The 25558-nt window shown below is 33.2% G+C and overlaps 1 protein-coding gene and 1 pseudogene across 2 annotated transcripts in view; one reads left to right on the top strand and one right to left on the bottom strand.

The window, feature by feature from the left end:
• CNTLN (centlein) overlaps nt 1-25558 on the bottom strand; it is a 585894-nt gene that overhangs the window by 423965 nt on the left and 136371 nt on the right. For both annotated transcript variants that reach the window (XM_074197564.1, XM_074197563.1), the window contains exons 2-3: nt 3999-4133; nt 3215-3394 (exon numbers count right to left, since the gene is read on the bottom strand). In XM_074197564.1, coding sequence (XP_074053665.1) covers nt 3215-3355 — 141 coding nt within the window. In that variant the 5' untranslated portion in view covers nt 3356-3394; nt 3999-4133. The remainder of the gene's footprint in view (nt 1-3214; nt 3395-3998; nt 4134-25558) is intronic.
• Nucleotides 13174-13710, top strand: LOC141494868 (large ribosomal subunit protein uL5-like; annotated as a pseudogene).

Raw genomic sequence — 25558 nt, 5'->3', positions numbered from 1 at the left:
GGTGAATAAAGAATAGGATTTAAAAGGAGTAAGATCTAAATTCAAATACTATAAATGTTAGCCATAATTAACTTTTTTTATTTTGATTTTGTTTCCAATTGTTTCAATTATTAAGTTATCTAAAATTGTTGATATGCTCCTGTTTTTCAGATTTCTTTTCACAATTCATTTTGTTGCTTTTAGTAAGGTAATATGCAGGTACAACCAGAAAGTGATACGTTTTTCCTATTCCTTTCTGCTGAAGTTTAATGGCTCTGCTGTGGTCATCTTTGATACTTGTGTTTTCGGATATATTTTAAAGCTTCATAATTCATCCTATGGTTCTTACCAAGGCAATGGATACTGCATAGTTGACTGTATGCATGTCTTTTTTCCATTTTTCTGTCTAATATTATAGAAGAATGTATTCACCAATGATAATTTCAGTAAAAGTTAGCTTTCACAAATGATTTGCTAGATGGATTCAGGTCATCAAACTGAAGAAAGATCTTTAAGAAATTTCACTCTAAATATGCCCATCTAATTTTCAAAATCATTTAAAATCTCAGAACTAGTTTTGTCATTCATGTAGTTATTTATAATTTCTAGAGTTATTAAATGGAGATTTTCAATGGGTCTCTCCAAATTTCCCTCTGAGAATTTTAGTAGTTCCTCTATGATATCTCTTATTTTCCCTAATCTAGGCTATATGGTAAAAAAATAATTACCCTTCTGTGGTATTGAGTGAGATTATTGAATGTACCTCTGATAAAAAGCAAAGTCTATAATTGGTGATATCTGTTCCTGGTTACGTTTTTATGCTGAATAGTATATTGTCCTATATACCATACAACTTTCTATTGTATAAATAACATTTTCAGGTATTTGGTGCTCTTTATATATCCACTTTCCTGATCATCACCATCTGCCTTGAAACATTTTCAACATACAAAGTATAAAAATTTGCTTTTTTTGAAGGTTCTTGTATTCTTATGGTACTACTGCCTTCCATATCAAGCAGTCCCATGCTGAATCATATCTTAGCTTCTAAGGAGTAATTTCATCATACTGGCTAGGATGCTTACTCAGCCACTTGAAGCACTGAAGTTCTATTTCCCAAAGATTAAGGATTTACTGCAAGACCTCTATAGCTACTCTGGTGGTAACAAAGTTCACAGAATCTCTTTGTCTGGCATCCCTTTACATTGTGTTACCTAATCTTTTACCTACTCACAAAAGAAACATGGGATAGATTTTGATGTGGCTATAATTACTACTATTACTAGCAGCAGCAGAGCAGCTTTATCTTTCAAATGCATCTCCTCTCTATTCCCACTGTTTCAACCCTATTACAAATCATTTTATCCACATTGCAAAAGTCTCCTTTAAGATTGTCTATCTAAAAGCTTTACTTCATAAAATTCATCCTTTACACTCTACCCAAAATATTTTTAAAATAAATATATAGTACTATCACTATTTTGATTAAAAAAGCTTTAAGCGCTCTCTAACAAAGCTGGAATTTGATTACTTGGTATTCAAGGTCCTGTGTAATTCCATACCAGTCTTTTTCCAGTCTTCTTAATACATCAGTCAAACTAAATTACTCTCTGATCCCTAAACCCCACCCTTGTTTCCATATCCTAGATAAAAACAAAAACATATTGTGATCAACTGCCTTAATACCTTTGTTCCATTCTATTTCTTATGAATTAAAGGCCACCCTTTGAGTTATATACCTATTAAATACCATTCTATTCTTTAAAACTCAAGCACCTTCTCCTCCAAGAAGCCTTACCTTCTTAATAACAATCATTTCACTCAGACCTCACATGGCAGTTTCTGATGCATTTCTCATCTAATGAGCATCATGTAATAAGAAACAGCATGACATGTTGCAAATAGAACTGACCCTGGAGTTAAGAAAGGGTTCAAGTACTTCCTCTAACATATAATGGCTGTGTGATCCTGAGTAAGTCACTTAACCTCTCAATGCACCAAACAATTTTCTAAGACAAATTGCAGAGAAGGTGTAGATCTGCAACAATAGAAGTCCCTATGGGGAGATCCTCGTGTCAATTAAATCACAGGCTAAGTACAAAAGAATAATATTATGGTTACTTTTGACAGTCTTCTGCTCAAAGAAGATAATTAATAAATTTGTTCAAATAATGAAAGATATAAAGAAAAAAACACAGGTATGAATAATTGATAATTTTCCAACTCTTTATATTCTCTCCATACTTTAGTCACAGTTTGATAATAAAGAAGATATAACTGAGTTATTATACTTTCTTAAGTATTTAACTTGCTCTGAGACAATGATTCAGATACTCTCAAGAACCTGGCTTTACTGTAACATAACTATACCCACATAATAAGCAGATTATATGCATGTATGTCTGAATACACTTAGGTAATTAGGTATGTATGTGTGTGTGTATGTATCTCCTTTTTCTATAAACAATACTGAAAGATAGTTTTAAAATATATATTTTAGTAAGCTTGAGTAAATATATACATTTTCATCTGAACATGCATAGAAATAGTTACCCAAATTTAAACTAATTTTGAGACTCCTTTGACTAATTTTGTTAAAACACAAATTTTAGATGAACTTGAAAAGAAAACAATTAAAAATAAAGCTAAATAAATATAATTTTAATAATGTGAAAAAGAAAATAAAATATGATAAAGATTTCATGTAAATAACTTTTAATGTTTTACAAAATATCTCCAGAATGGAGGTCTTTTAAGCTAAGGAGAATTATGATAAATAAGATTAAAAAATTTTGTTGTTACTGCTTGCACTTGGTTTTTTTTGGTTTTTTGTTCTCTTTGGTTTTATGGGAAATTTTAATGGACTTAAGAAATATACATATCTTAAAACTACTTAATCCAATGCAATCTAGTAATATTTATTAATTTAAACTATAAAGTCAAAACACAGGGAACTAAATATGTTTTTCAAACCATATTTTATTTGAAAATGCAACAGCTTTTATTTTTTAATGATTACATTTTAGGATGACTTATTTGAAGTCAGTTTCCTGCTTTGCAACATCAATTTTTAAAAAGCTGTGGGTCTTAAGTGAAGGAATATAAATGAATGTCAGTCCCCGCTGGTAGATTTGAATATATATAACTTCTTATTGAAAGAAAATAACATGTAATGAAACTGCCTATAAGAAGTTAGATCTCGAACAAGAACCCAAAGTCTATTTCCACCTCATACCTTCATTTTGCAATCAATGTCATGTTTTTCTTTTCTCCACTGTGTTTCCTGTTTCTTCAGGTTCTCCAGATCATTTAGCAGTTCAGTGCAGTGTATACTTAATTCCTTATTTTTTTCCTCCAGCTCTTTGATAATTAGCATGTTTTTCTCTTCCTTCTTCTGGACCCACTCCTTGGCGTTCTGTAGATAGTACCATGAGGACCAATAAACAAAACAAAACAACAACAACAAAAGTGAGAATTAATCAGCAAATATAAGCTATGCAGTTTTACCTTCACAGCAGCTTTCTCTATTTGATGGCCAAGGTCACCTGTGTACTTTTATTGGTCTCTTTTCATGCAGGTGGAAGGGTCATATTTTTTAACTGGATGACAGCTTTGATGAGCACACATTTGCAAAGAGCACATTAATTGATCAATCTGCCTTTGATGCTGTCCCCAGCTATTTTTGAGACCCACACAGACATATCCTCCCAGACCTGGGCTTTATCAATTAATAATGCTAGTCCCATCAGAATCTAATTACAAGAAGCCACATCTTCACACTCCTACTTTCTTTGCTCCATTTCCATCATTAACTATTTATCTGAAAGTTATAAAGCTTAGATTCTTAGCTTTAAAGCAGCTTTCCCAGAGTTTTGTGTGTAAGAAAACTCTATGATATAGGAAGGCCTAAGGCAATTTTTCCTCTAAGCTTGTCACTTTCTGTGCCACAAAGGCTGACAATGCTTAAAGAAGGACTTCAAAGCTGCAGTCCTATAAAAACTATGTACAAGTCAATATACCTTAAGCTCTTGACTTTGATCATTAAATTTTTTCTGTAAGTCACCCAATTCTTTCTTTAAGAAAACATTTTCTTCATCCACAGCAATTTTCTTTTCTATAAGGGTATTTATTTCCTGTTGAGATTCTGATTCTCTCTGTTGAAAAAAAAGTGAAAAAAAAACCAATGCTATTACTAGAGTTTCTTCATTTTTCATAATTAGAATAAGAAAGTTTTTTAAAAAATCATTTTTGTAGATTATGAAAATATCTCATATTCATATAGTACTTTTGAACAAATTACTGTCCTACCAACAAATCTACACAAGTATCACTGTGTCCATTTTTAAACTAAATCATACTGAGTTTCAGAATTCTAGTGTCAAAATCAGTACTAAAAGCATTGTATGTATGATTCTATGTTTAGAGATCTACCTACCACACCTCAATTAACATCTGAAATCTGACTTCCTTTGTTATAGGAATATTCATTAAATTCAGTTACCCAACATAAGATAGCATTTATAAACTACACTTTTTACTTGAGGACAATGAGAGGGGATTGTCTGTTTGTGTGGAAAAGAAAATATTGTTACAAACTAAATAAGTTAATTACAGGTATCTGTGGTTTAATAGGAGGCACAGCTAGTTGACTCAGTGAACAGAAATCTGCATCTGGAAATAAAAAAAAGTTGGGCTCATATTCAGCCTCAAGACATATGACTCTGAGCAAGTCACTCATCCTCTGCCTGCCTCACTTTCCTCAACTGCAAAATGGGGATATTCATAGCATCTACCTCCCAGGATTGCTGTGTAGTCAATGAAATATTATTTATAAAGTCCTTGGACCATAGGAAGTACTTAATAAATGTTTACCATATTTCTCCATGTATAAGATGGTTCTATGTATAAGACACACCTTAATTTGGGATTGATATTTGAAAAATATGTATTATATAAAAGTATTGAACTCAAGTTTTATTCATCATAAAATTCATACAACTCCTCATCACCATCAGAACTCCCATCCCTTAGCTCATCCTCATCTATGTTTGATGATGACTCATTGTCTTAGAAGTTATGACTGCTCTCCTGCCTGTGCTCTGGTCTGGGATTGACCACAAGCTCTCCTGGGCAAGTCTGATGCATGGACACATGCTTAGATCATTCCGGTTCATGAACCTGAAGCACCAATTTAAATCAGTCTCTTCTTTTTCATCAGCAATTCTTCTTGTCCCCTGCTGAACTATCATTGTGGACACAGGAGTTCCACTTGCCCTTTGCTCTTCAATCCATCTCTTCAATTCCCTCTCTAACTTAGGCCAAGCTTCTCATGGTTTTCTTCTGCCATGGTGGTTTCAGTAGGATTTCTTCTTCCCAAAGTTTGTCTCAAATTGTTTTCTCAGTTGGAGGAGGACCAAACTGACATTCAGCAGCACAATTTCCATTCATTTTTGAAAACTGGATGGCTTTGAACTTGAATTCAGCCCTGGATGAAAATCTGGGCAGGACATGGCAAAATATAACCTCATATACCAGTAATAAATTCAAAACAATGAGAGCAAAAACAACAAACATGAAAAAGTGGGAAATGCAAGTAAAAAAAATCTACAACTACTATACTGAACACTCCCAGTTTTTAGACCCCAAATTTTTGGAAAAGGATATATCTAATATATGGGGAAATATGATATACTGATCTCTTTTTTTCCTCTTTAATAAGGCCAAGTAAAATTAAAGGTGCCAGGACTTGATGGAGAAAATGGCATTTTAATTATAATCTTTAATATAATGACCTGAATTCAACGATAAAATGGCAAGAGTTTGCAAAAGATTAGAAAACAAAACTCTTCCATTTTTAGCCAAGAAGAAGCACACTTGAATCAGAGAACAAGTATGACAACAAACTTGAGAAGCTGAGACATAACTGACTTTCAATCAGCTGAGCTGATAAAAAAAATGGTATTTATAATCACAACTTTCAGTAAGTAACCACAAGAGACAAAAAAATGAAGAATGTAACATAAAAGTATCACTTATCATGAAACAGAATTAATATTAAATCATGTGTCAAATTCAGAAAAATCTGACTGCCTTAATTCATTTTTTCTTTTTTTTTTAGGTTTTTTCAAGGCAGTGGGTTAAGTGGTTTGTCCAAGGCCACACAGCTAGGTAATTATTAAGTGTCTGAGACCAGATTTGAACCCAGGTACTCCTGACTCCAAGGCCAGTGCTTTATTCACTGCGCCACCTAGTTGCCCCCTTAATTCATTTTTGAAGTAAAATAACTTTAAAGTATCTTTTCTGAACATGACAAATCAAACAATAAGAAAAGCAAAATATTAATCTTATCAGCAAATTAGAAAAACTAATTTGGGGATTGGGTGGGATGATTAACAGGGAATCTTAGATAGCATCAATACTTTTCAGATAGCACAATTACCAAAAGCTCTTAACTGCTAGGGCATTAAAAAACACATAGTCTTATTCAAAGAAATGATTATGAAAAATGTCATTCACAAACCATAAATTTAAATAAAGGAAATTTCTTAAGTACAGATATAAACAGAGTATAAATAATGAATTAATCAAAAACAAATTATAAAAACAGAATATAAGTATGTTTTTAAAAATAGGAACTTTGATAAATTAGGCCAAAATATATGGGATGCAACTCAGAACTCAATAGTTCAGAGAGGGGGATTGAGACATCTGAATATATAATGTTAACAAAAAGGAAAAAAGAGAAAGAAATTTTCAAATATAAATATACAAACTAATAATACCAGTGCAAAAAAGACATTTTGAAAACCAAGTCTGGCAAAAAAAAAATCACAGAACAAAATTAAAAGAGTAGTAAACTTATAAAAAGATCATTTTTAAATGACTAACAGACTATACAATGACCAATATAAAAAATAATAATATGGAGGATTCATAGGAGGTGCAGAGGAAACAAAAAAATTTAAGGATAATTGTACTCAATTACATCCTAATAAAATTTAAAAATTTTTTTAGAACTACAAATACTTACATAAACATAACATTACCTAGCTGTGTGGCCTTGGGCAAGCCACTTAACCCCATTTGCCTTGCAAAAACATAAAAAACAAACAAACAAACCACATAACATGCCCAACTTAACCAAACAGAAAATAAAAGTTTAAAGATTGAATATGATATATCTCCCCTAAAAATATTTATTTATTAATGAATTTTACCAAATATGTAAAGAACAAATAATCCCCTTCTGACACAAACTATCCACAAAAAGAAAAACAAAAGGTACCCATCAATGACCTTTTATTTAAAGAAATAATATGCTAACAAATCAGGGAGAAATAAAAGAAATAATGACAACTATGAAATAATATCAAGACTTCAATAATATTTTAGTACATGAAAGTCACTTTTACATTCTGTAAGTACAAACAAGAAAAGAGAAAACATCCTCTTCAACAATTACAATGTACAGGGGTTTCAAAATATACACAAATGAGAATTGTATGAATAATGAAAAACATAAAATACTAGGCCAGTATTTTTTTGAATAATTGTTAATCTCAATGAAGAGGCTATTATTTCAGGATATGATGATGTAGTTTTAAAAAATGGAACTGAAGGAACTGAGTTCACAATCTGATGAGAGGATCAGGATTCAAATCCTACCACTTTTGTTTACTACTTGTGCTTTCCTCAGTTAAATATTCACCTCTTTAGTTCTTCCTCTATAAAAAGGAATTTAGACAATATTTTTCTCAGAAATACCTTCTAGATCTAGACCTAAGAAGTTTCAGAAGCAAAATCTCATGTGAAAACAGAAGCATTAGGGACAACTAGATGGTTCAGTGGATAGAGAAAAAATGAGAGAGAGAGAGAGAGAGAGAGAGAGAGAGAGAGAGAGAGAGAGAGAGAGAGAGAAAGAGAGAGAGAGAGAGAAAGAAGAAGAAAAAAGAAGAAGAAGAAGAAGAAGAAGAATACAGGGGTATCTAAAAAACCTCACTATAAGTAGAGAATCATTCCTCTTGGAGGTTGCAAAAGACACACTCCATGATATGCTTAAAAACATCAGCTACCACGACTGGCAATTTTCTGTTTAATTTAATATTAATCAAAGTAAATTATGTACAAATATAAAAGCAGTGCTACATTTTTCCTTTGTTTTAGGGGTTTGTTTGTTTTCCTCATGGTTTGTTCAAAAGGATGCAAAGGATCATCTACAAACAGATCACGAACCAACACTCTCTCCACTTTGGTCTTAATTTAATAGCCATTTCAAGTTGATGAATTTACCATCAATGTTCACCCTCAGTGAAGGCATTTGATGATATATCATGCTAAAAAGCATTGGCACAAGGACACATCCTTTTTTTACTCCATTGGTGACCAGGCTATCTCAAGAAGATCGTCCACTATCCAGAACCTGGACAAGCATGAAGCTGACATACAATTCTGATGAACTTCTCCGGGCAACCACATTTTGACATAATTTTCCATAAATCCTCATGACTGATAGTTTTCAAAGGCTTTGGTCAAATCTACAAACATTATATACAGACCTTTGTTCTCTTCCTGGAAATTTTCCTGGAGTCATTGGGCAGTAAACACCATGTCAACTCTATCTGAAGCTGCACTGGTTCTCAGGGAGGTGACCATCTTCCAGATGAAGAATCAAGCCTATTGACCTGGACTCTGTAAAGAATCTTACCAGCAATGACTAAAGAAAAATACCACTGTGATTGTCACAAGACAATCTATTCCCTTTCCCTTTATAAACATGGACAATGGAGGAACTCGATACTTGAATTCTTAGAGTATATAACCTGGACATTTTCTATCTGCTTTTGGATGAGCATTACCTCCTACCTTGTAGCTCTCAGCTGGATAGAATCAGCACTAGATGCTTTGCCATTTGAAAGAAGCTTTATTCAGAGGTATTCAAAACCTCTTTTTCAGTTGGAACTTCAGTTCGGGACTGATTGACTTTAACTTGAGGTGAATGGTCAATGGCTTCTGCACTGATAGATGAAAATGTGGATCTATCAGCACTGAGCAATTGACATGACCATTTGTCTTTGGCCCATAGTTTTCAGGGAATCACAAAAGCACTATGGATTGCTACTATCTGCATAAAATTGAATTTCATCTGCCTTCTTACTAAGTCAAGAGTCCTGCATCTTCTAAGCTTTGCTTGAACTTTACTTTTGCTTGAATGAAATGTGGCCTTCTTAGAAACAGAAGAAATATCCTACTGGTAACCCTGTGGAGATTTAGCAGCTTCTATATTTCCCCAACATTTTCATCAAACCAGTCTTGGTGTTTGCAAGCATTCTTGTCCAGATAAGCAAATGCAGTATGTATACCTGTTTGGGGCCCCACCAACCTGCATCAGAGCAAGGAAAGAGTTAAAGAGGTACATGACAGAAGGTTGAATAATAAATGAAGAAATGGGACTTCAATAAGCTGTGCATAAGTTTATATATTGCAAAAATCACAAGGTCCCTCCTTTATCTAATCCCCTGAGAACATTGAGTATTTCCCTTTTTCCCAGGTCATGCTGGGAAATGTACTGACAAATCAAGTGTGTCATAACCGCATAATCACTTATCTTCCAGGGATATTGCATGCTTAGAAAGTTACTACTTAAACTTCCTGGGATGGAGAACCAGACCTGGCAAAGAGCAGACTCCACTGAAAGGGTTTAATCAACTGTCATAGTCAGAGATCTACCCAAGCAGGCTCCTCCCACTGAGAGGGTTTATTCAACCATCATAGTCAGAGACCCACTCACCTGTGATCCTCAACATATACCAAATATCTGAAAGCTGCCCTCTCTTTTTCTGCTCCACTACTGTCAACCGTGTGTGGCTCAATTTTTACACCAAATTAGCAACATATTGTTCCCATTCAAAGAAGCAAAATATCTTGACATTAATTCTTCTAGTAATTTTAACTGGATGCTACCCAAAAATATTAAACTCCTTCCTCAAATATCATGAAAAAACCTAACATGATGTTTCAGGTGCAATCTGAAAGAGAACAAGACTATCACCAGCTCACTCATATCATCATTAATTCAAGATAAAGCAAAATCAAAAATATGTCCACTTAAAAGAAATAAACAAGAAAATAAAAATTTGCCGAAAAGAAACATAAAAACTAAATTCCTATCAATACAAAACAGATAGGTACCAAATGGCATTGCAAGTAAATTCTTAAAGAAAAAGTTAAATGTGTTATAAGGAGAAATAAATAGAAAACTATAGTAATGGGCGCTCTAACATACAAGTCAAAGATCTATATAATGCTAAAAAAACAAACAGAAAAGAAATGAATCTGAACAGAATTTTTAAAAAGCTAAATAGGACAGATGTCTGGATAGTATTAAAAGGAAATAGAAAGGTCCATACATACATTTCAGTTATGTATGATACCTTCACAAATAGTGGAGATGCATTAGGGTGCAACAGCCTCACAAATGCAGATAAGCAGAAATATTAAATACACTTTATATACCAGAGGGCAATACAAATGATAGTCAATAAAAGGTCTCTGAAGCAGAGTTTAAAAATTAATTGGGGACTTCAAGCCAAGATGGTGGTGGGGGGGGAGAAGACAGACACAGTGCTAAAGTGTCCTGATTTTCCCTCTTATATAATGTGAAACAAACCTCTTGACAGAAATCTGATCTACAAAATTGAGAGAGAAGCTAAGAGAAGATCTACCTCAAGGTTTGTCCTTCGGGATCGTGGGTGAGCCAGGCACAGAGGGCGGACTCTGTCAGGAGCACCCAACAGGGTCAGAGACTGAGAGCTCAACTAGCCAGACCTGTGAGGTGGGCGAGAGATCCTGAGATGCTGAAAGTGCGACCAGACTGATGAGCGATGGGGTGAGTAAGAGTTGGAGAGCTCAACTAGCATGATCAGCCAAGCAGCCTAAAACTTGAAAGCCTGAAATCAGGACAAGCCTTATTGGCCAGAGTGGCATGGGCCAACTAGGAAGCAGAGGCATTGGTTGTAGCACTGATGGTCTGGAGCTTGCCAGCAAAGCTGGAGGGTGGAGTTTCAGTGTGGGAGAGCTGTCCCCATACCTTCATTTCAGCTGAAGCCTCATCCCAGAACAAATACATTTACATCCCACCTCTTCCCAAGGCTAATTTGTGAGCAGCAGACCTTCCTCACCTGTGAATATGGAGAGTCATTACCTTGCAGTAAGGCAAAACAGACCACTGGTCAATAATAAGTACTCAACAGCTTCATCTAGTGGCTCTAGGCTAAGGGAGAGGGCCTCAAATTAAGGTCACAGATACTGCAAAGAAAGCAACCAACACAGCCCACTTGGAATTACTACACCCAGTGAGTAAAGCCTCTAGGGATCTCAAACAGCCCCTCGTCAACATAAGGTTTTAGGAAAATGAAGAAAGGCCAGTGTAAAAGGAGGGTCCATAGAAAAATTTCTAGAAGGAAAAGATTCTAACTCAGAAAGACCTAGAACCTCTGAGGAGAATATGATCTAGTCTCCAGCACAGAAAAACTTCCTTGAAGAAATCAGGAAAGAGTTTAAAAATCAATTGGAAAATTTGGGAGAGACAATTAACACCTTGCAACAAGAAAACAAATCATTGGAAAATACAATTGGACAAATGCAAAAAGAAAATAATTCTCTCAAAACCTCAATTGGTCAAATGGAAAACTCTTTCAAAAATAAAATTGACCAATTCTATGAGAAAAGGAGTTGCAAAAGGTAAATGAAGAAAATTCTTCTCTAAAAAAAGGAATGGAGTCTGTGTAAACTAATGACTTCATGAGAAAGAAAGAGTCTGTTAAAACCAAAATATTGAAAAAAATAGAAGAAAATGTAAAATACTTCAGCAGCAAAACCAGTGACCTCTAGAATAGATCAAGAAGAGACAACCTCAGAATTACAATATTCCTAAAAACATTGAAGAGGGGAAAAAAAGCCTGGATTTAATATTACAGGACTTAAAGAGATGGAAAACTGCCCTGATATGGAACCAGAGGGCAAAATTGTTATTGAAAGAATACATCAATCCCCTCCAGAAAGAGATCCTAAAATGAAAACACAAAGAAATGTTGTGGCCAAGTTCCAAAACTATCAGATAAAAGAGGAAAATCATGCAAGCAGCCAGAAAGAAAGAATTTAGATACCAAAGAGCCACAGTACAGATTATACATGACCTGGCAGTGTCAACATTAAGGGATTGAAGGGCCTGGAATGAGATATTCCAAAGAGAACACAGCCAAGAAACCATTACCCAGCAAAGCTGAGCCTTCTCTTCCAGGAGAAAAGATGGACATTTAAAGAAATGGGACACTTTCAACACTTCCTGATGAAAATACCAGAGCTTAATAGAAAATTTGGACATCAAACAGGAGGCTCAAGAGACACATGAAAAGGTAAAAAAAAGGGTAAAGGAAAAAAACTGCTATCTAATAAGATGAAACTAAGTATATCCTCTTCTGGGAGAAAGTATCTCATAACTCTTGAGAATTGTAAATCTATTAGAGAGAATATACATAGCCAGAAGTGATGGACACCCATAACTTTTCTGTGATTCAGATACAATGGTTTAAAAACGATACCTCCATAAAAAGGGGGGATAGTAAGGAGACAGGAGGGTGGAGGAGATTGAATGGGGTAAATCTCATTACATTAAGAGGTACAAAAGACCTATTGTAATAGAGGGGAAGAAGGGAGGAGCTGAGAACCACCTGAATTTTGCTCTCCTCAGACTTAGCTCAAAGTTAACTTACACAAACACTCAGTTAAGAAACTTATCTTACCTTTCAAGTATTAAAAGGGGAATGGGAAAGGTAGGGGATGGGAAAGGGGAGGAAAAAGAGGAGATAACAGAAGGAAGGAAGGGAAGAAGGGGAAAAGGTAAAGGGGAAAGAAAGGGGAGGGGTTATTATAGGAGGGAAAATACACTGAAGGTGGCAGAATTCAGAAACAAAATACTGGGGAATATGGATAAAAGGAAAAAAGGCGGAAAATACAAACAGAGTGAAGATAGCATGGATGACCAATAAAGAGTTAATAATTAGTAATTATAACTTTGAATGTAAATGGGATGAACTCTCCCTTAAAAGGTAAGTGAAATAACAGAATGGATTGGAAAATCAGAATCCTACAATATGCTAATTACAAGAAACTCATTTGCTCTTCCAGTTATCCACCATGGCGCAAGATCAGAGTGAAAGGGAAAACCCCATGCAGGAACTGAGAATCTGAAAGCTCTGCCTCAACATCTGTGTTGGGGAGAGTGGAGACAGGCTGACCAGAGCAGCCAAAGTACTGTAGCAGCTCACAGGCCAAACCCCATTGTTCTCCAAAGCTCACTACATTGTCAGGTCTTTGGGAATCAGGAGAAACGAGAAGATCGCAGTTCACTGCACAATCTGTGGGGCCAAAGCTGAAGAAATTCTGGAGAAGGGATTAAATGTGTGAGAATATGAGTTAAGGAAAAATAACTTCTCAGATACTGGCAACTTTGGCTTTGGGATCCAAGAGCACATCGATCTGAGGATTAAATATGACCCAAACATCAGTATCTACAGCTTGGACTTCTATGTAGTGCTGGGCAGACCTGGGTTCAGCATTGCAGACAAGAAGTGTAGGACAGGCTTCATTGGAGCCAAACACAGAACTGGCAAAGAGGAAGCCATACCCTGGTTCCAACAGAAGTTTGATGGCATCATCCTTCCTGGCAAATAAAGTCCTCTTTTCTATTAAAAGGTCAATAAAATGAAAAAAAACAACAAGAAACTCATTTAAGCAGAGAGATACATATATATAGAGTAAAGGAAAAAGGTTGGAGCAAAATATATTTTGCTTTAGCTGAAGTGAAAAAAGCAGGGGTAGCATTCCTTATCTCAGGCAAAGCAGCTGCAAAAATAGTGTTAAAAGAGATAATAAAGGAAAATATATCCTCTTATAAAGTACCATAGACAATAATGTAATTTCAATACTAAATATGTATGCACCCAATGAGACAGCATTCAGATTTTTAGAGGAGAATTTGAAAGTGCTACAGGAAAACATAGACAGCAAAACTCTACTAGTGAGAGCCCTCAACCTCCCACTTTCAGATTTAGATAAATTTAATAAAAAAATAAACAATAAGGAAGATAAGGAGGTAAATTGTTAGAAAATCTATATATGATACACTTATGGAGGAAACTGAACAGGTATAAAAAGGAATATACTTTGTTCTGCAATACATGGCACACATAAAAATTGACCATGCACTTGGGCATAAAAACTTAAAGATCAACTGCAGAAAGAATAAATACATCTTTCTCAGATCATAATGTAATAAAAATCATATGCAGTGTAGGACAAGGGAGATAAAGACCAAAAACTATTTGGAAACCAAATAAGCTCATCTTAAAAAATAAATGGATCAAACAACAAATTATAGAAAAAATTAATTATTTCATCCTAGAAAATGAAAATAATTAAATAACATACTAAAACCTATGAGATTCACACAAAGCAGCTGTCAGAGGACATAATATATCTTTAAATACTTACATGAATAAATTAGAGAAAGAAGAAATCAATGAACTAAATATGCGACTAAAAATTAGAGAAAGAACAAATTAAAAACCACCAATTAAATACCAAATTAGAAATTCTAAAACATAAAGGAGAAATTAATAAAATTGAAAGCAAGAAAGAAACTGAACTAATAAATAAAACCAAGAGTTGGTTTTATGAAAAAACCAATAAAATTGATAAACCTCTAGTCAATTTGATTAAAATAAAGAAAGGAGAAAACCAAATTCCTATCATCATAAATGAAAAAGGTGAACTCACAATCAATGAGGGGGGAAATTAAAGCAATAAATTGGAATTATTTTGTCCAATTCTATGCCAATAAATTTGACAATCTAATTGAAAGGGATGAATATATACAAAAAATACAAGTTGCCCAGGTTAGTTGAAGAGGAAATTAAAAACCTAAACAACCCTATCTCAGAAAAAGAAATTCAACAAGCCATTATTGAACTCCCTAAGAAAAAATCTCCATGCCCAGATGGATTCACAAGTGAATTCTATCAAACATTTGAGGAATAATTGGTTCCAATTCAATATAAACTCTTTGGAAAAACAGGTGAAGATAGAAATATGCCTCTTTCTATGACACCAACATGATGCTGATACCTAAATCAGGAAGAGTAAAAATAGAGAAAGAAGATTATAGACCTATCTCCCTGATGAATAGAGATGTAAAAATCTTAAATAAAATCTTAGCAAAACAATTACAACAAGCTATCACTAGCATAATACACTATGACCAACTAGGATTTATTCCAGGAATGCAGGGTTGGTGAAATATTAGGAAAACTATTAGTATAATTAATCATAACAACAACAAAGCTATCAGAAATATGATTTTATCAATAGATGATGAAAAAGCTTCTGACAAAATACAACACCCATTCCTACTTAAAAACACTAGAAAGTATAGAAATGGTTTGTCCCTTACAATAATAAGCAGCAGCTATCCGAAACCATCAACAAGCATTATATATATATATATATATATATATATATATATATGTATATATATATACATATATATATATATGCAATAGGGATAATCTAGAGGCATTCACAATAAGAGCAGGGGTGAAACAAGGATGCCCATTTTTTACGATTACTATTCAATATCATATTAGGAATGTTAGTCTTAGCAATAAGAGAAGAAAAAGAAATTGAAAGAATAAGAATTGGGAAGGAAAAGACAAAACCCTCACTCTTTGAACATGACATGATGGTATACCTAGAGAATCCCAAAAAATCATGTAAAAAATACTAGAAATGATTAGCAACTTTATCAAAGTGGCAGGATATAAAATAAATCCTCAAAAATCTGTTACACTTCTATATATAACTAGCAAGATACAGCAGGAAGAGGGAGAAAGAGAAATCCCATTCAAAGTAACCTCAGCCAATATAAAATACCTGGGAGTCTATCTGTCAAGGCAGACTCAAAAACTTTTTGAAAACAATTACAAAACATTCCTCACACAAATAAAATCAGATTTAAATAACTGGGGAAACATCAACTGATTCTGGACAAGCTGAACCAATAAAATAAAAATGACAATTCTACCAAAACTAAATCACCTGTTTAGTGCCCTACCAATCAAAATTCCAAAAAACTACTTTAATGAGTTAGAAAAAGTTGTAAAGGGGCGGTTAGGTGGTGCAGTGAATAGAGCACCGGCCCTGGTGTCAGGAGTACCTGAGTTCAAACCCGGCCTCAGACACTTAATAATTAACTAGCTGTGTGGCCTTGGGCAAGCCACTTTAACCCCATTTGCCTTGCAAAAAACCTTAAAAAATGAAAAAGTTGTAAGTAAATTCATATGGAGAAATAGAGCCAAGAATTTCCAGGGATTTAATGAAAAAAAGGTGCAAAAGAAGGTGGCTTACCCTATCAGATCTAAAATTATATTATAAAGCATCAGTCATCAAAACTGTCTGGTATTGGCTAAGAAATAGAGTGGTAGATCAGTGGAATAGACTAGGTGCAATAGCAGGAAATGATTATTAGTAAGCTGCTGTTTGATAAACCCAAAGAGTCCAGCTATTGGGATAAAAACTCTCTCTTCAATAAAAACTGTTGAGAAAATTGGAAGTTAGTATGGAAGAAACTTAGATTATACCATTACCTCACACCCTATACCAACATAAGATCAAAATGGATACTGGATTTAGACATAAAAAAATACTATAAGCAAACTTGAAGATCAAGGACTAGTTTATGGAAAGGGAAGCAGTTTATGAGATGGAGAACAACACTAAAAACAAACTAGATGATTTTGATTACATTAAATTAAAAACCATTTGTCCAGACAAAACCACTATAATCAAGATCAAAAGAAATGTAGTAAACTGGGAAACAATCTTTACAACTAGTATTTCTGACAAAGGACTCATTTCTAAAATATACAGAGAATTGAGTCAAATTTTAAAAAAAAAGCCATTCCCCAATTGCCAAATGGTCAAAGGATATGCAAAGGCAATTTACAAATGAGATCAAAGTGATCCATAGTCATATGAAAAATTGCTCCACATCATTACTTATTAGAAAAAAATGCAAATTAAAGCATCTCTGAGGTACCATCCTCACACCTCTCAGACTGGCCAATATGACCAGAAAGGACAATGATCATTGTTGGAAGGGTTGCAGGAAATCTGTATCCAGAGAGAGAACTGTGGAGTTTGAAAAAAGAACAAAGACTACTACCTTCAATTTAGAAAAAGAAACTTACATTTTATTGTCTGATCTTGCTATCTCTTATACTTTATGTTTCTTCCTTAAGGGTATGATTTCTCTCTCATCACATTCAATTTGGATCAATGTATACCATGGAAACAATGTAAAGACTGGCAAATTGCCTTCTGTGGGGGGTGGGGAGAGGGAAGTAATATTAGGGGAAAAATTGTAAAACTCAAAATAAATAAAATCTTCAATTAAAAAACAAAAACTAGATAATTTTGAATATATTAAATTTAAAATATTTTACAAAGATAAAACCAATGTAACTAAGATCAAAAGAAATATAGTAAATTGAGAAATAATTTTTATAACTAGAGTTTCTCACAAAGGATTCCTCTCTAAAATATGCAGAGAACTGAATCAATTATTTTTTTTAAAAAGCCATTCCCCAATATAAAAAGGCAATTTACGGATGAGGAAATTAAATCAATCCATAGTCATATGAAAAATTGCTCTAAATCATTACTTATTAGAAAAATGCTAATTAAAGCATCTCTGAGGTACCACCTCACACCTCTCACACTGGCCAATATGACCAGAAAGGACAATGATCAATGCTGGAAGGAATGTAGGAAATCTGGGACACTAATACATTATTGGTCAAACTGTGAACTCATCCGACCTTTCTGGAGAGCAATTTGGAATTAAGCCCAAAGGGCAACAAAAAAATGTGCATACCCTTTCATCCAGGTATCCCACTACTAGGTCTATACCCTGAAGAGATTATGAAAAAGGGTGAAAACTTTACTTGTACAAAAATATTCATAGCAGCCTAATTTGTGGTAGCAAAGAATTGGAAATTAAGTAAATGTCTTTCAATTGGGGAATGGCTTAACAAACTGTGGTTTATGTTATGTCATGGAACACTATTGTTCTATTAGAAACCAGGAGGGATGGGAATTCAGGGAAGCCTGGAAGTATTTGCATGCACTGATGCTGAGCAAGATGAGCAGAACCAGAAAAACATTGTACACCCTAACAGCAATATGGGGGTGATGACCAACCTTGATGCACTTGTTCAGTTCATCAGAGCAACAAACAGGGACAATTGGGGGGGGGGGTATCTGCGATGGAGAATACCATCTGTATCCAGAGAAAGAATTGTGGAGTTTGAACAAAGACCAAAGTCTATTACCTTTAATTTAGGAAAAAACCCGTTAGCTTATCATGTAATTCTGCTATTTCTCTTATATTTTATTGTTCTTCCTTAAGGATATGATTTTTCTCTCATCACCTTCAACTCAGATCATTGTATACCATGGAAACAATGTAAAAGACTAACAGACTGCCTTCTGTGGGGGTGAAGGAAGGGAAGCAAGAACAGGGAAAAAAAGTGTAAAACTCAAAATAAATAAAATCTTAAAGAAAAAAATTAATTTGAAATTAAATGAATTAATCTTAAGGAATAGGTGGTTCAAAAAGTAAATAAAAAAACAATAATTTCATCAGTTAATCACAACAAGGAGACAACAAATGAAAATTTGGGGGATGAAGCCAAAGCAGTAATTAAGGATAAATTTGATATCTAAACACTTTCATCAATAAAACAGGAAAAAAGGTCAACAAATTACATAGATGATTAAGAAAGAAAAACAGAAAATCAACTAATTATAACCTGATGTCACTGCCTATGAGATGTGATCAAACTGCCAAGCACAATGCATCCAAATCACTGAAGTCAATTCAAGAACAATTGACTTATGAACCCTGGGAGATCAACTTGCCCTTGGTTATAAATATGCTTTAGTTTGATCTATATGTTTTCCAGGTGGATGGAAGTACTTCCTTGCTGTATTGCTATAATCTCTACGTCAGCAAAAATTCCTCTTAGGAAAAAAAAACATTCTCAATGGGGATATTCCTTAAGAAATTCAGCTAACAATTTAGCAAATGGTTAAGAATATCAAATCAGAGGGCAGCTAGATGGCGCAGTGGATAGAGCACCAGCCCTGGAGTCAGGAGTACCTGAGTTCAAATCTGTCCTCAGACACTTAATAAATACCTAACTGTGTGGCTTTGGGCAAGCCACTTAACTCTGCTGACTTGCAAAAAAAAAAAGAATATCAAATATATCAATATCAATATATCAATATCAAATCAGGAGTCCACACCTGAAACTTTAAAGTATTTAAGTGCAACATGAAAATAGGTTAATAGGCCAATGTAAGTCATCTATCTTGTTACTCATACAAATTATGTGCTTCATTTAGTTTCAAAAAATTTTACATTCATCTTCATCTATCTTTATCTAAATCTGATTCTAATTCATTTTACCCTCAGAAGGATATTATGATTATATATTAACATATGTATATAACATATATATTAATATATATTATACATAATATATATATTAATGTGTACATGATATATTAACATAATAAAAGAATGCTGTTGTATCAATATCCTATAAACTAAATTAATTGTGAGGTCTCATGGTTGCTATTATTTTTAATTCAATTGACAATTTAAAATGATTCTTCACTATAGTAATAAATGCTAGCATAAATTATTTAATCAAAAAGTCACCAGTGGGGTTTATCTCATGTTTATTACAATGAAATAAAATAAGGCATCATTATTCACTTGCCCTTAGGGGCATAGTATCAATAGTAGTATAGTATCAATATATTTCTTAGTTCTATTTGATTTCAGTATGTGTCATAGCCAACAATGAATCACATAGAAAGGCTCATTATGAGTCACAGGGTATCATAGCCAGGCTCAGATTTATCTAGGTGGGAAAAATGCCTTGTTTATTACCAACATGGGGAAACTAGGTCAAGAGAATCCTACCTTTACCTTCACAAAGTGAACAAACTCAACTTTCCAGGAGATGAACATCCATCTGTTACAGTCCTCAGACTCTAGGAACTCATGGCATTTCCCTTGAATAATGGACTAGTGACCTTATGAGAGGTCAGATACTTAGACCTGAAATCATAACTTGGAATAGCAGCAGACTGGGGCAGTTAGGTGGCATAATGGGTAGAGCACCAGCTAGAGTCAGGAAATCTGAGTCCAAATCTGGCCTCAGAGACTTAATGCTGACCTAACTGTGTGAACACAGACAAGTCACTTAAACCCATTGCCTTGCAAAAACAAAGACAAACCAAACAAAAAAGAACAATATTAGCAGACTAAAGTCTCAAGAGACTTTTCTTTAAACAGAAAATTTTCACAAATTTAGGATTAAGTATTTTTCTCATATCCATTTATTAACTGAACATTCTATTAATCTTTTATGTAAGAATAATTACATTCTGGACTTTAATATACCATGAACACCAGTTCAAACATATAGCAGCAGTCCAAAAATATAGGTTTACTACATGTTAATTATTAAAAGATGCAACTTCATATGATTTTCCAAATGATCTTAAATGAAATTCACTTATTATTTAAACTTTTATTGGTAATTATCTCCACTTTGGCTGGGAGAAGGTTCTAATTCCTCCAACTATATCACTACAGAGTTTCAATTTCAAAGTAACCATTTACTATTTTAGTCTTTCAGAACTTAAGTTCTTTCACATGATTAAAGAAGATATTATAACTTTATCCTACCACAGTTACAAAATTTAGACCACATCTTTGGTTGGGCTGGGAGTAGGGCTCAGTGGCGGGGGGGGGGGGGGAAGTGATCAAATTTCTAAATCATATGAATTGTACATATCAATACAAAAGTTACTTTATTATTATACCTTTACAAAAACTGTTAATTACCTTCATTTTAATATCTCATTTTGGACATGTACTCTAATAGTATTTCACAATAATTTAGGGGAAAATATGTAATTAAAAGCCTATTCTCCTCATTAAAAGAGAATTCACATTATTAATCATGACTGATATTCTCCTAAATTCCATAATATAAGAAATATTAGAAGCCTAAAGAATGTAATTTGCTTTGTTTTATTTTAAACAAATACCAGTTTTCTCAAGTTTCATCTATGGAGTGCTATAAAAGCTTAACTTATTTTTTAGAATATCATTCATTATTATATATTATTTAATCCAAAAATCAATAACAATAGTTAACATTTACATCAATTTCATGATGCTAAATTTTATTCCTCCAACAACTCTGGGAGGTGGATGCTATCATCTCTTCCCTTCTCATATATAAAAAACCTGATAAAATTCTCTAATATATCAAAATTATAATGTAGCTTCAAAACAAAACTTTGACAAGATCAAATTCAGTTTATAATCTCTTATGATTATATTTTAAACTCATTTTTTTCCAAGAGCCCACTGTTTTCAGCTAATTCAAAAAGTTATGATGGTTCTTCCAGCTCCCCATAACTGTTTCTTATTTCTTTAAATCACTCAAAGAACCCAATCAATTCCTTTTATTTCTGTGATGTAATTTTACCAGTGTACCTTAAAAAGAAGGATAAAAGGGCATATTGGTGACCATCTCCAATCATCCTGATGTATATCTCACCACTAAATCCAGATGACTGCAGAGGAGATAGTAAGATAGGTGATATGTACAGTGGTCCCTCAATTAAATATAATTTATTTGTATGACATCACCTTCCTGATATCATGTTCAGTCTACTTTAAAAACAAGAAGAAACAACAACAGCAACAAGAAAGAACACATCTCTCCTTAACCAGAGGCTTTTTGATGTAACCTCTAAAGGAAAAGTTATTTCATTTTTTACAAAACCATTATTAGTATAATAATTTAAATCAGACTAAAGAAATAATTTTTTCTCTATCAATCACTAGTATGTACTTATTAAACTTCCACTTAACCATTCAAAATGTTAAGAAATTTCTTCTGTGATCTTATATTGATTGGGAAAGGGAGACATGCAGCACAAATGTTGGTTTAAATGTTTCCCAATCATCCATTCTGCATGGACAAATTATATTACAATAAAATTTCATTATAATATCCAAGAAGTTCTTTGTCAATTTTTTCTTAAATAAACAATTGTGGTACCATGCTATGAAGATTATGCTTTATTAAATTCTGGTATTAAAATCTCAGTCTTTCTCCTTTAGAGTCATGCTTCTTATACATAAGAAAATTAAAAGACTTTTCTAAAGGAAGAAAAACTTTTTTAATAAATAAATGAATTTCTCAGACATAAAACTATCCCTATCATAAAACAGTTCTTTCATGAACCAAAATCACAATTGAAAAAGTAATATTTTGAACCCAAAAACAGTAAATGAAAAACTAAAATTCTTTATCCTTGATACTTTAAAAGTTCAGTTCTTGAAAAGTAAGTGCAAAATTTATTCTCATTCTAAGATAATTTTCTACTTTTGATGAGCTATCACAACACAATGCAAAAGGATTGAGTCAAAAGAATTCTGGATTTGGAATTGGAGGACTTGGGCTTAAATTCTTCCTTTTTTTCTACCTATTGTGCAATTTTGAGCAATTTGCTAATCTCTCTAGATCTCATTTTTCTCACATTAAAATAAGAGATGAACTCATGAGTTCTTATGGTACCTTTTGGCACTAAATTGATTATCTTTGCTATAAGTACTAATGTTTCTAATTAAATTTTTTAAAAGTTTTATGAACTAAAAATGTATTTGTTGTGAAAAATTTTTCACAAAGAGTTTCAATAAAAAACACTCACTATTTTAGAAGATTAATAAAGAAAAAAGAAAGTTTAATATGATAGTCAACTTTGTAAAATTTTTAGTGTTGTTTTAATTTATCAGTTTGCTATAGTAATCTAAACATTACCAATTATAACATAAAACCTTGCAAACATTATAACATAGCTTATAACAGTATTTATCTGGCTTGTGAATCACTTTAGATAATGTCATATCAATGTCAACTTGTTTAGTTGCAAGATTATATTTTTTTCCTATCTTAAGGAATACAGAAACTAATTGAATTACAGCTGGACTAAAGAGCACTGAAAAGTTTTATGATTATGAGTAAATATTTTGACATCTCAAAATATGATAATATTGAAAGCAATCATAAGAGAAAAACCTTGAAGAAATTAGCAATTAATAATTCTAGTATCATATGAGAATGTAGATTCTATTTTTCAAAGAGATTATATCAACATATTAGAAAGCAAAATGTAAGTATGGCAGCAAAGCAAACTAAGCACCTTCTCTGAGTTCTCCATAAACAATAACTGATTATAACAAGCTCACATTTTAGAACTTTCAGAAAAGCAATATGGCCTTTTGAGGAGACTGCTTTCATGTTGTTGTTATTATGATTTTTAGATTAACAAAAATGGTTGATAAAACAAAAAGTTCAAAGAGAAAACATAACAATAATCATAAATTGCCATAATTTGACATAGAAAATTGCATTGATCCTTCTTTCAGTCAACTAGGTTTGCAATCTTAAAGTTGTCTTTATCTGCTTACTCCTATTATCCCTTTTATCTAGTCTTCCTTACCTCACATATCCAATATTTCCAAATCTTTATAATTTTATATCCATAATATGTCTCACATCCACTCTTTTCTCTCTACTCATCATACCAATATTCTTCATCTATATTATCAACACCTCTTACTTGAACTATCAAAATAATCTTCTAATGGAGATTTATTAGAATCTTCTCAAATGTCTCCCTATTCTAATATATAATTTAGTTAGTAATTTTCCTAAAGACACAGATCTAACCATATTACTCCCCTACTCAAAAAATTCCAGTACCTCTGTTCTATCACTTGGAGCAAAAGCAAAAATCCACTGTTTTTATCTAAAATCTTTTGTAACCTTCAAGTTTATCCTTCTAATCATATAAGACATTATTTTTCTCTTTAAAAACTCTTAATCCAGTTAGGTGGCATAGCTAGGTGGCACAATGAATAATACAGTACTAACCCTGGAGTCAGGAGGACCTGAATTCAAATCCAAACTCAGACATTTAAAAATGGTCTTCCTATTCCACACACACAATATTCCACACTTCCATCTCTATGCCTTTAAACAGGTTGTCCCAAAATTTTAAATGTACTTCCTTTTTACCTATACCTCTTAAAATCCCTAGTGGTGGTGGGGGGGGGGGGGGGACAGTGGCTAGGTGGCGCAGTGGATAAAGCACCAGCCCTAGAATCAGGAGTACCTGGGTTCAAATCCAGCCTTAGACACTTAATAATTGCCTAGCTGTGTGGCCTTGGGCAAGCCACTTAACCCTATTTGCCTTACAAAAACCTAAAAGAAAAAATCTCTAGTGTTTCTTTATAACTCATCTACCAAGAACTTTTCTTCATTCCACTCCTGATGCCAATGCTGGTACCACTATATTCTCATATCTTGTAACATAATGTAACTTCAGTCAGAACAGGGGATGTTTCATTTTTGTCTTTGATATCTAACCCCTTGCGCAGTGCCTAACACATAGGTGCTTAATAAAGAAGTGGTAACAGATTCAACATGTACTTAGAGAAGTGTATGCAAATTATGTTTTAAAAAAAGTATAAGATGATTTTAGAAAGAAGGCACTAACAGTTTGAAGGAGGTGCTTAGGGGAGAATCAAATAAGTCCCTGGTAGCAAGTGATGCTTAAACTTATCTTGGAGAAAATTAGGAATTCTCAGAAGTAGAGATAAAGAAGGAATGCATTCCAGAAAAGACAGTCTGAAAGTTACAGAAAGGATAGATGGAATGTTGAGTGTGAGATTATAAAAGGTTGGTTTAATTATCAGAGAGAGCATGTGAAAGAAGTAAGGTACAAAAAAGCCTGATTTAATATTTTTTATTTTATATGGTTGTATAAACCACTTTGAAATCTGGGTTTCTCTCAGCCTCACTTCTAAGAATACTACCTCCTGGAAGTGGTATCTAAAAGCTTTGTCCCACACTGGAAAAAATATTCTTCAGTTTTGGCTTTGCAGTAATAATCTAAATTTTCTATAAAGAAAAATATTAGCTGATTCTATGAGCCCCACTGCTCTATGGATAGAATGAGTTTGGTAATTTTTTTAATACTCTTAAGTCTAGATATTTTTATATGTCTGACTTGTGAAAATCTGATATATACAAATACTGAACAGAAACTGAGGAATAAGAAGAATAAAAGGTAAAGTATAAAAAATTAAGTTTATCTAATTATTACCACAAAATCATACTATTTATTCATAATATTTAGTCAGAATTATATCTTGTTAAAACAAAAATCAAAGTCTACCATCACTAAAGTAAACTGATGAATAGTCAATTCAAATTGCTTATATTGTTAAAAAGATTAATTAACAATTACTCAAACAGTATTTATTAAAAACTCACTATGTTCTAGGCATTATGCTAAAAATTAG

This window comes from Macrotis lagotis, chromosome 8 (genome assembly GCF_037893015.1).
Source record: "Macrotis lagotis isolate mMagLag1 chromosome 8, bilby.v1.9.chrom.fasta, whole genome shotgun sequence".
NCBI classification, from domain to species: Eukaryota; Metazoa; Chordata; class Mammalia; order Peramelemorphia; family Peramelidae; genus Macrotis; species Macrotis lagotis.
Note: the sequence above shows the minus strand (reverse complement) of the source record. Positions and strands in the feature narration are given on the sequence as shown.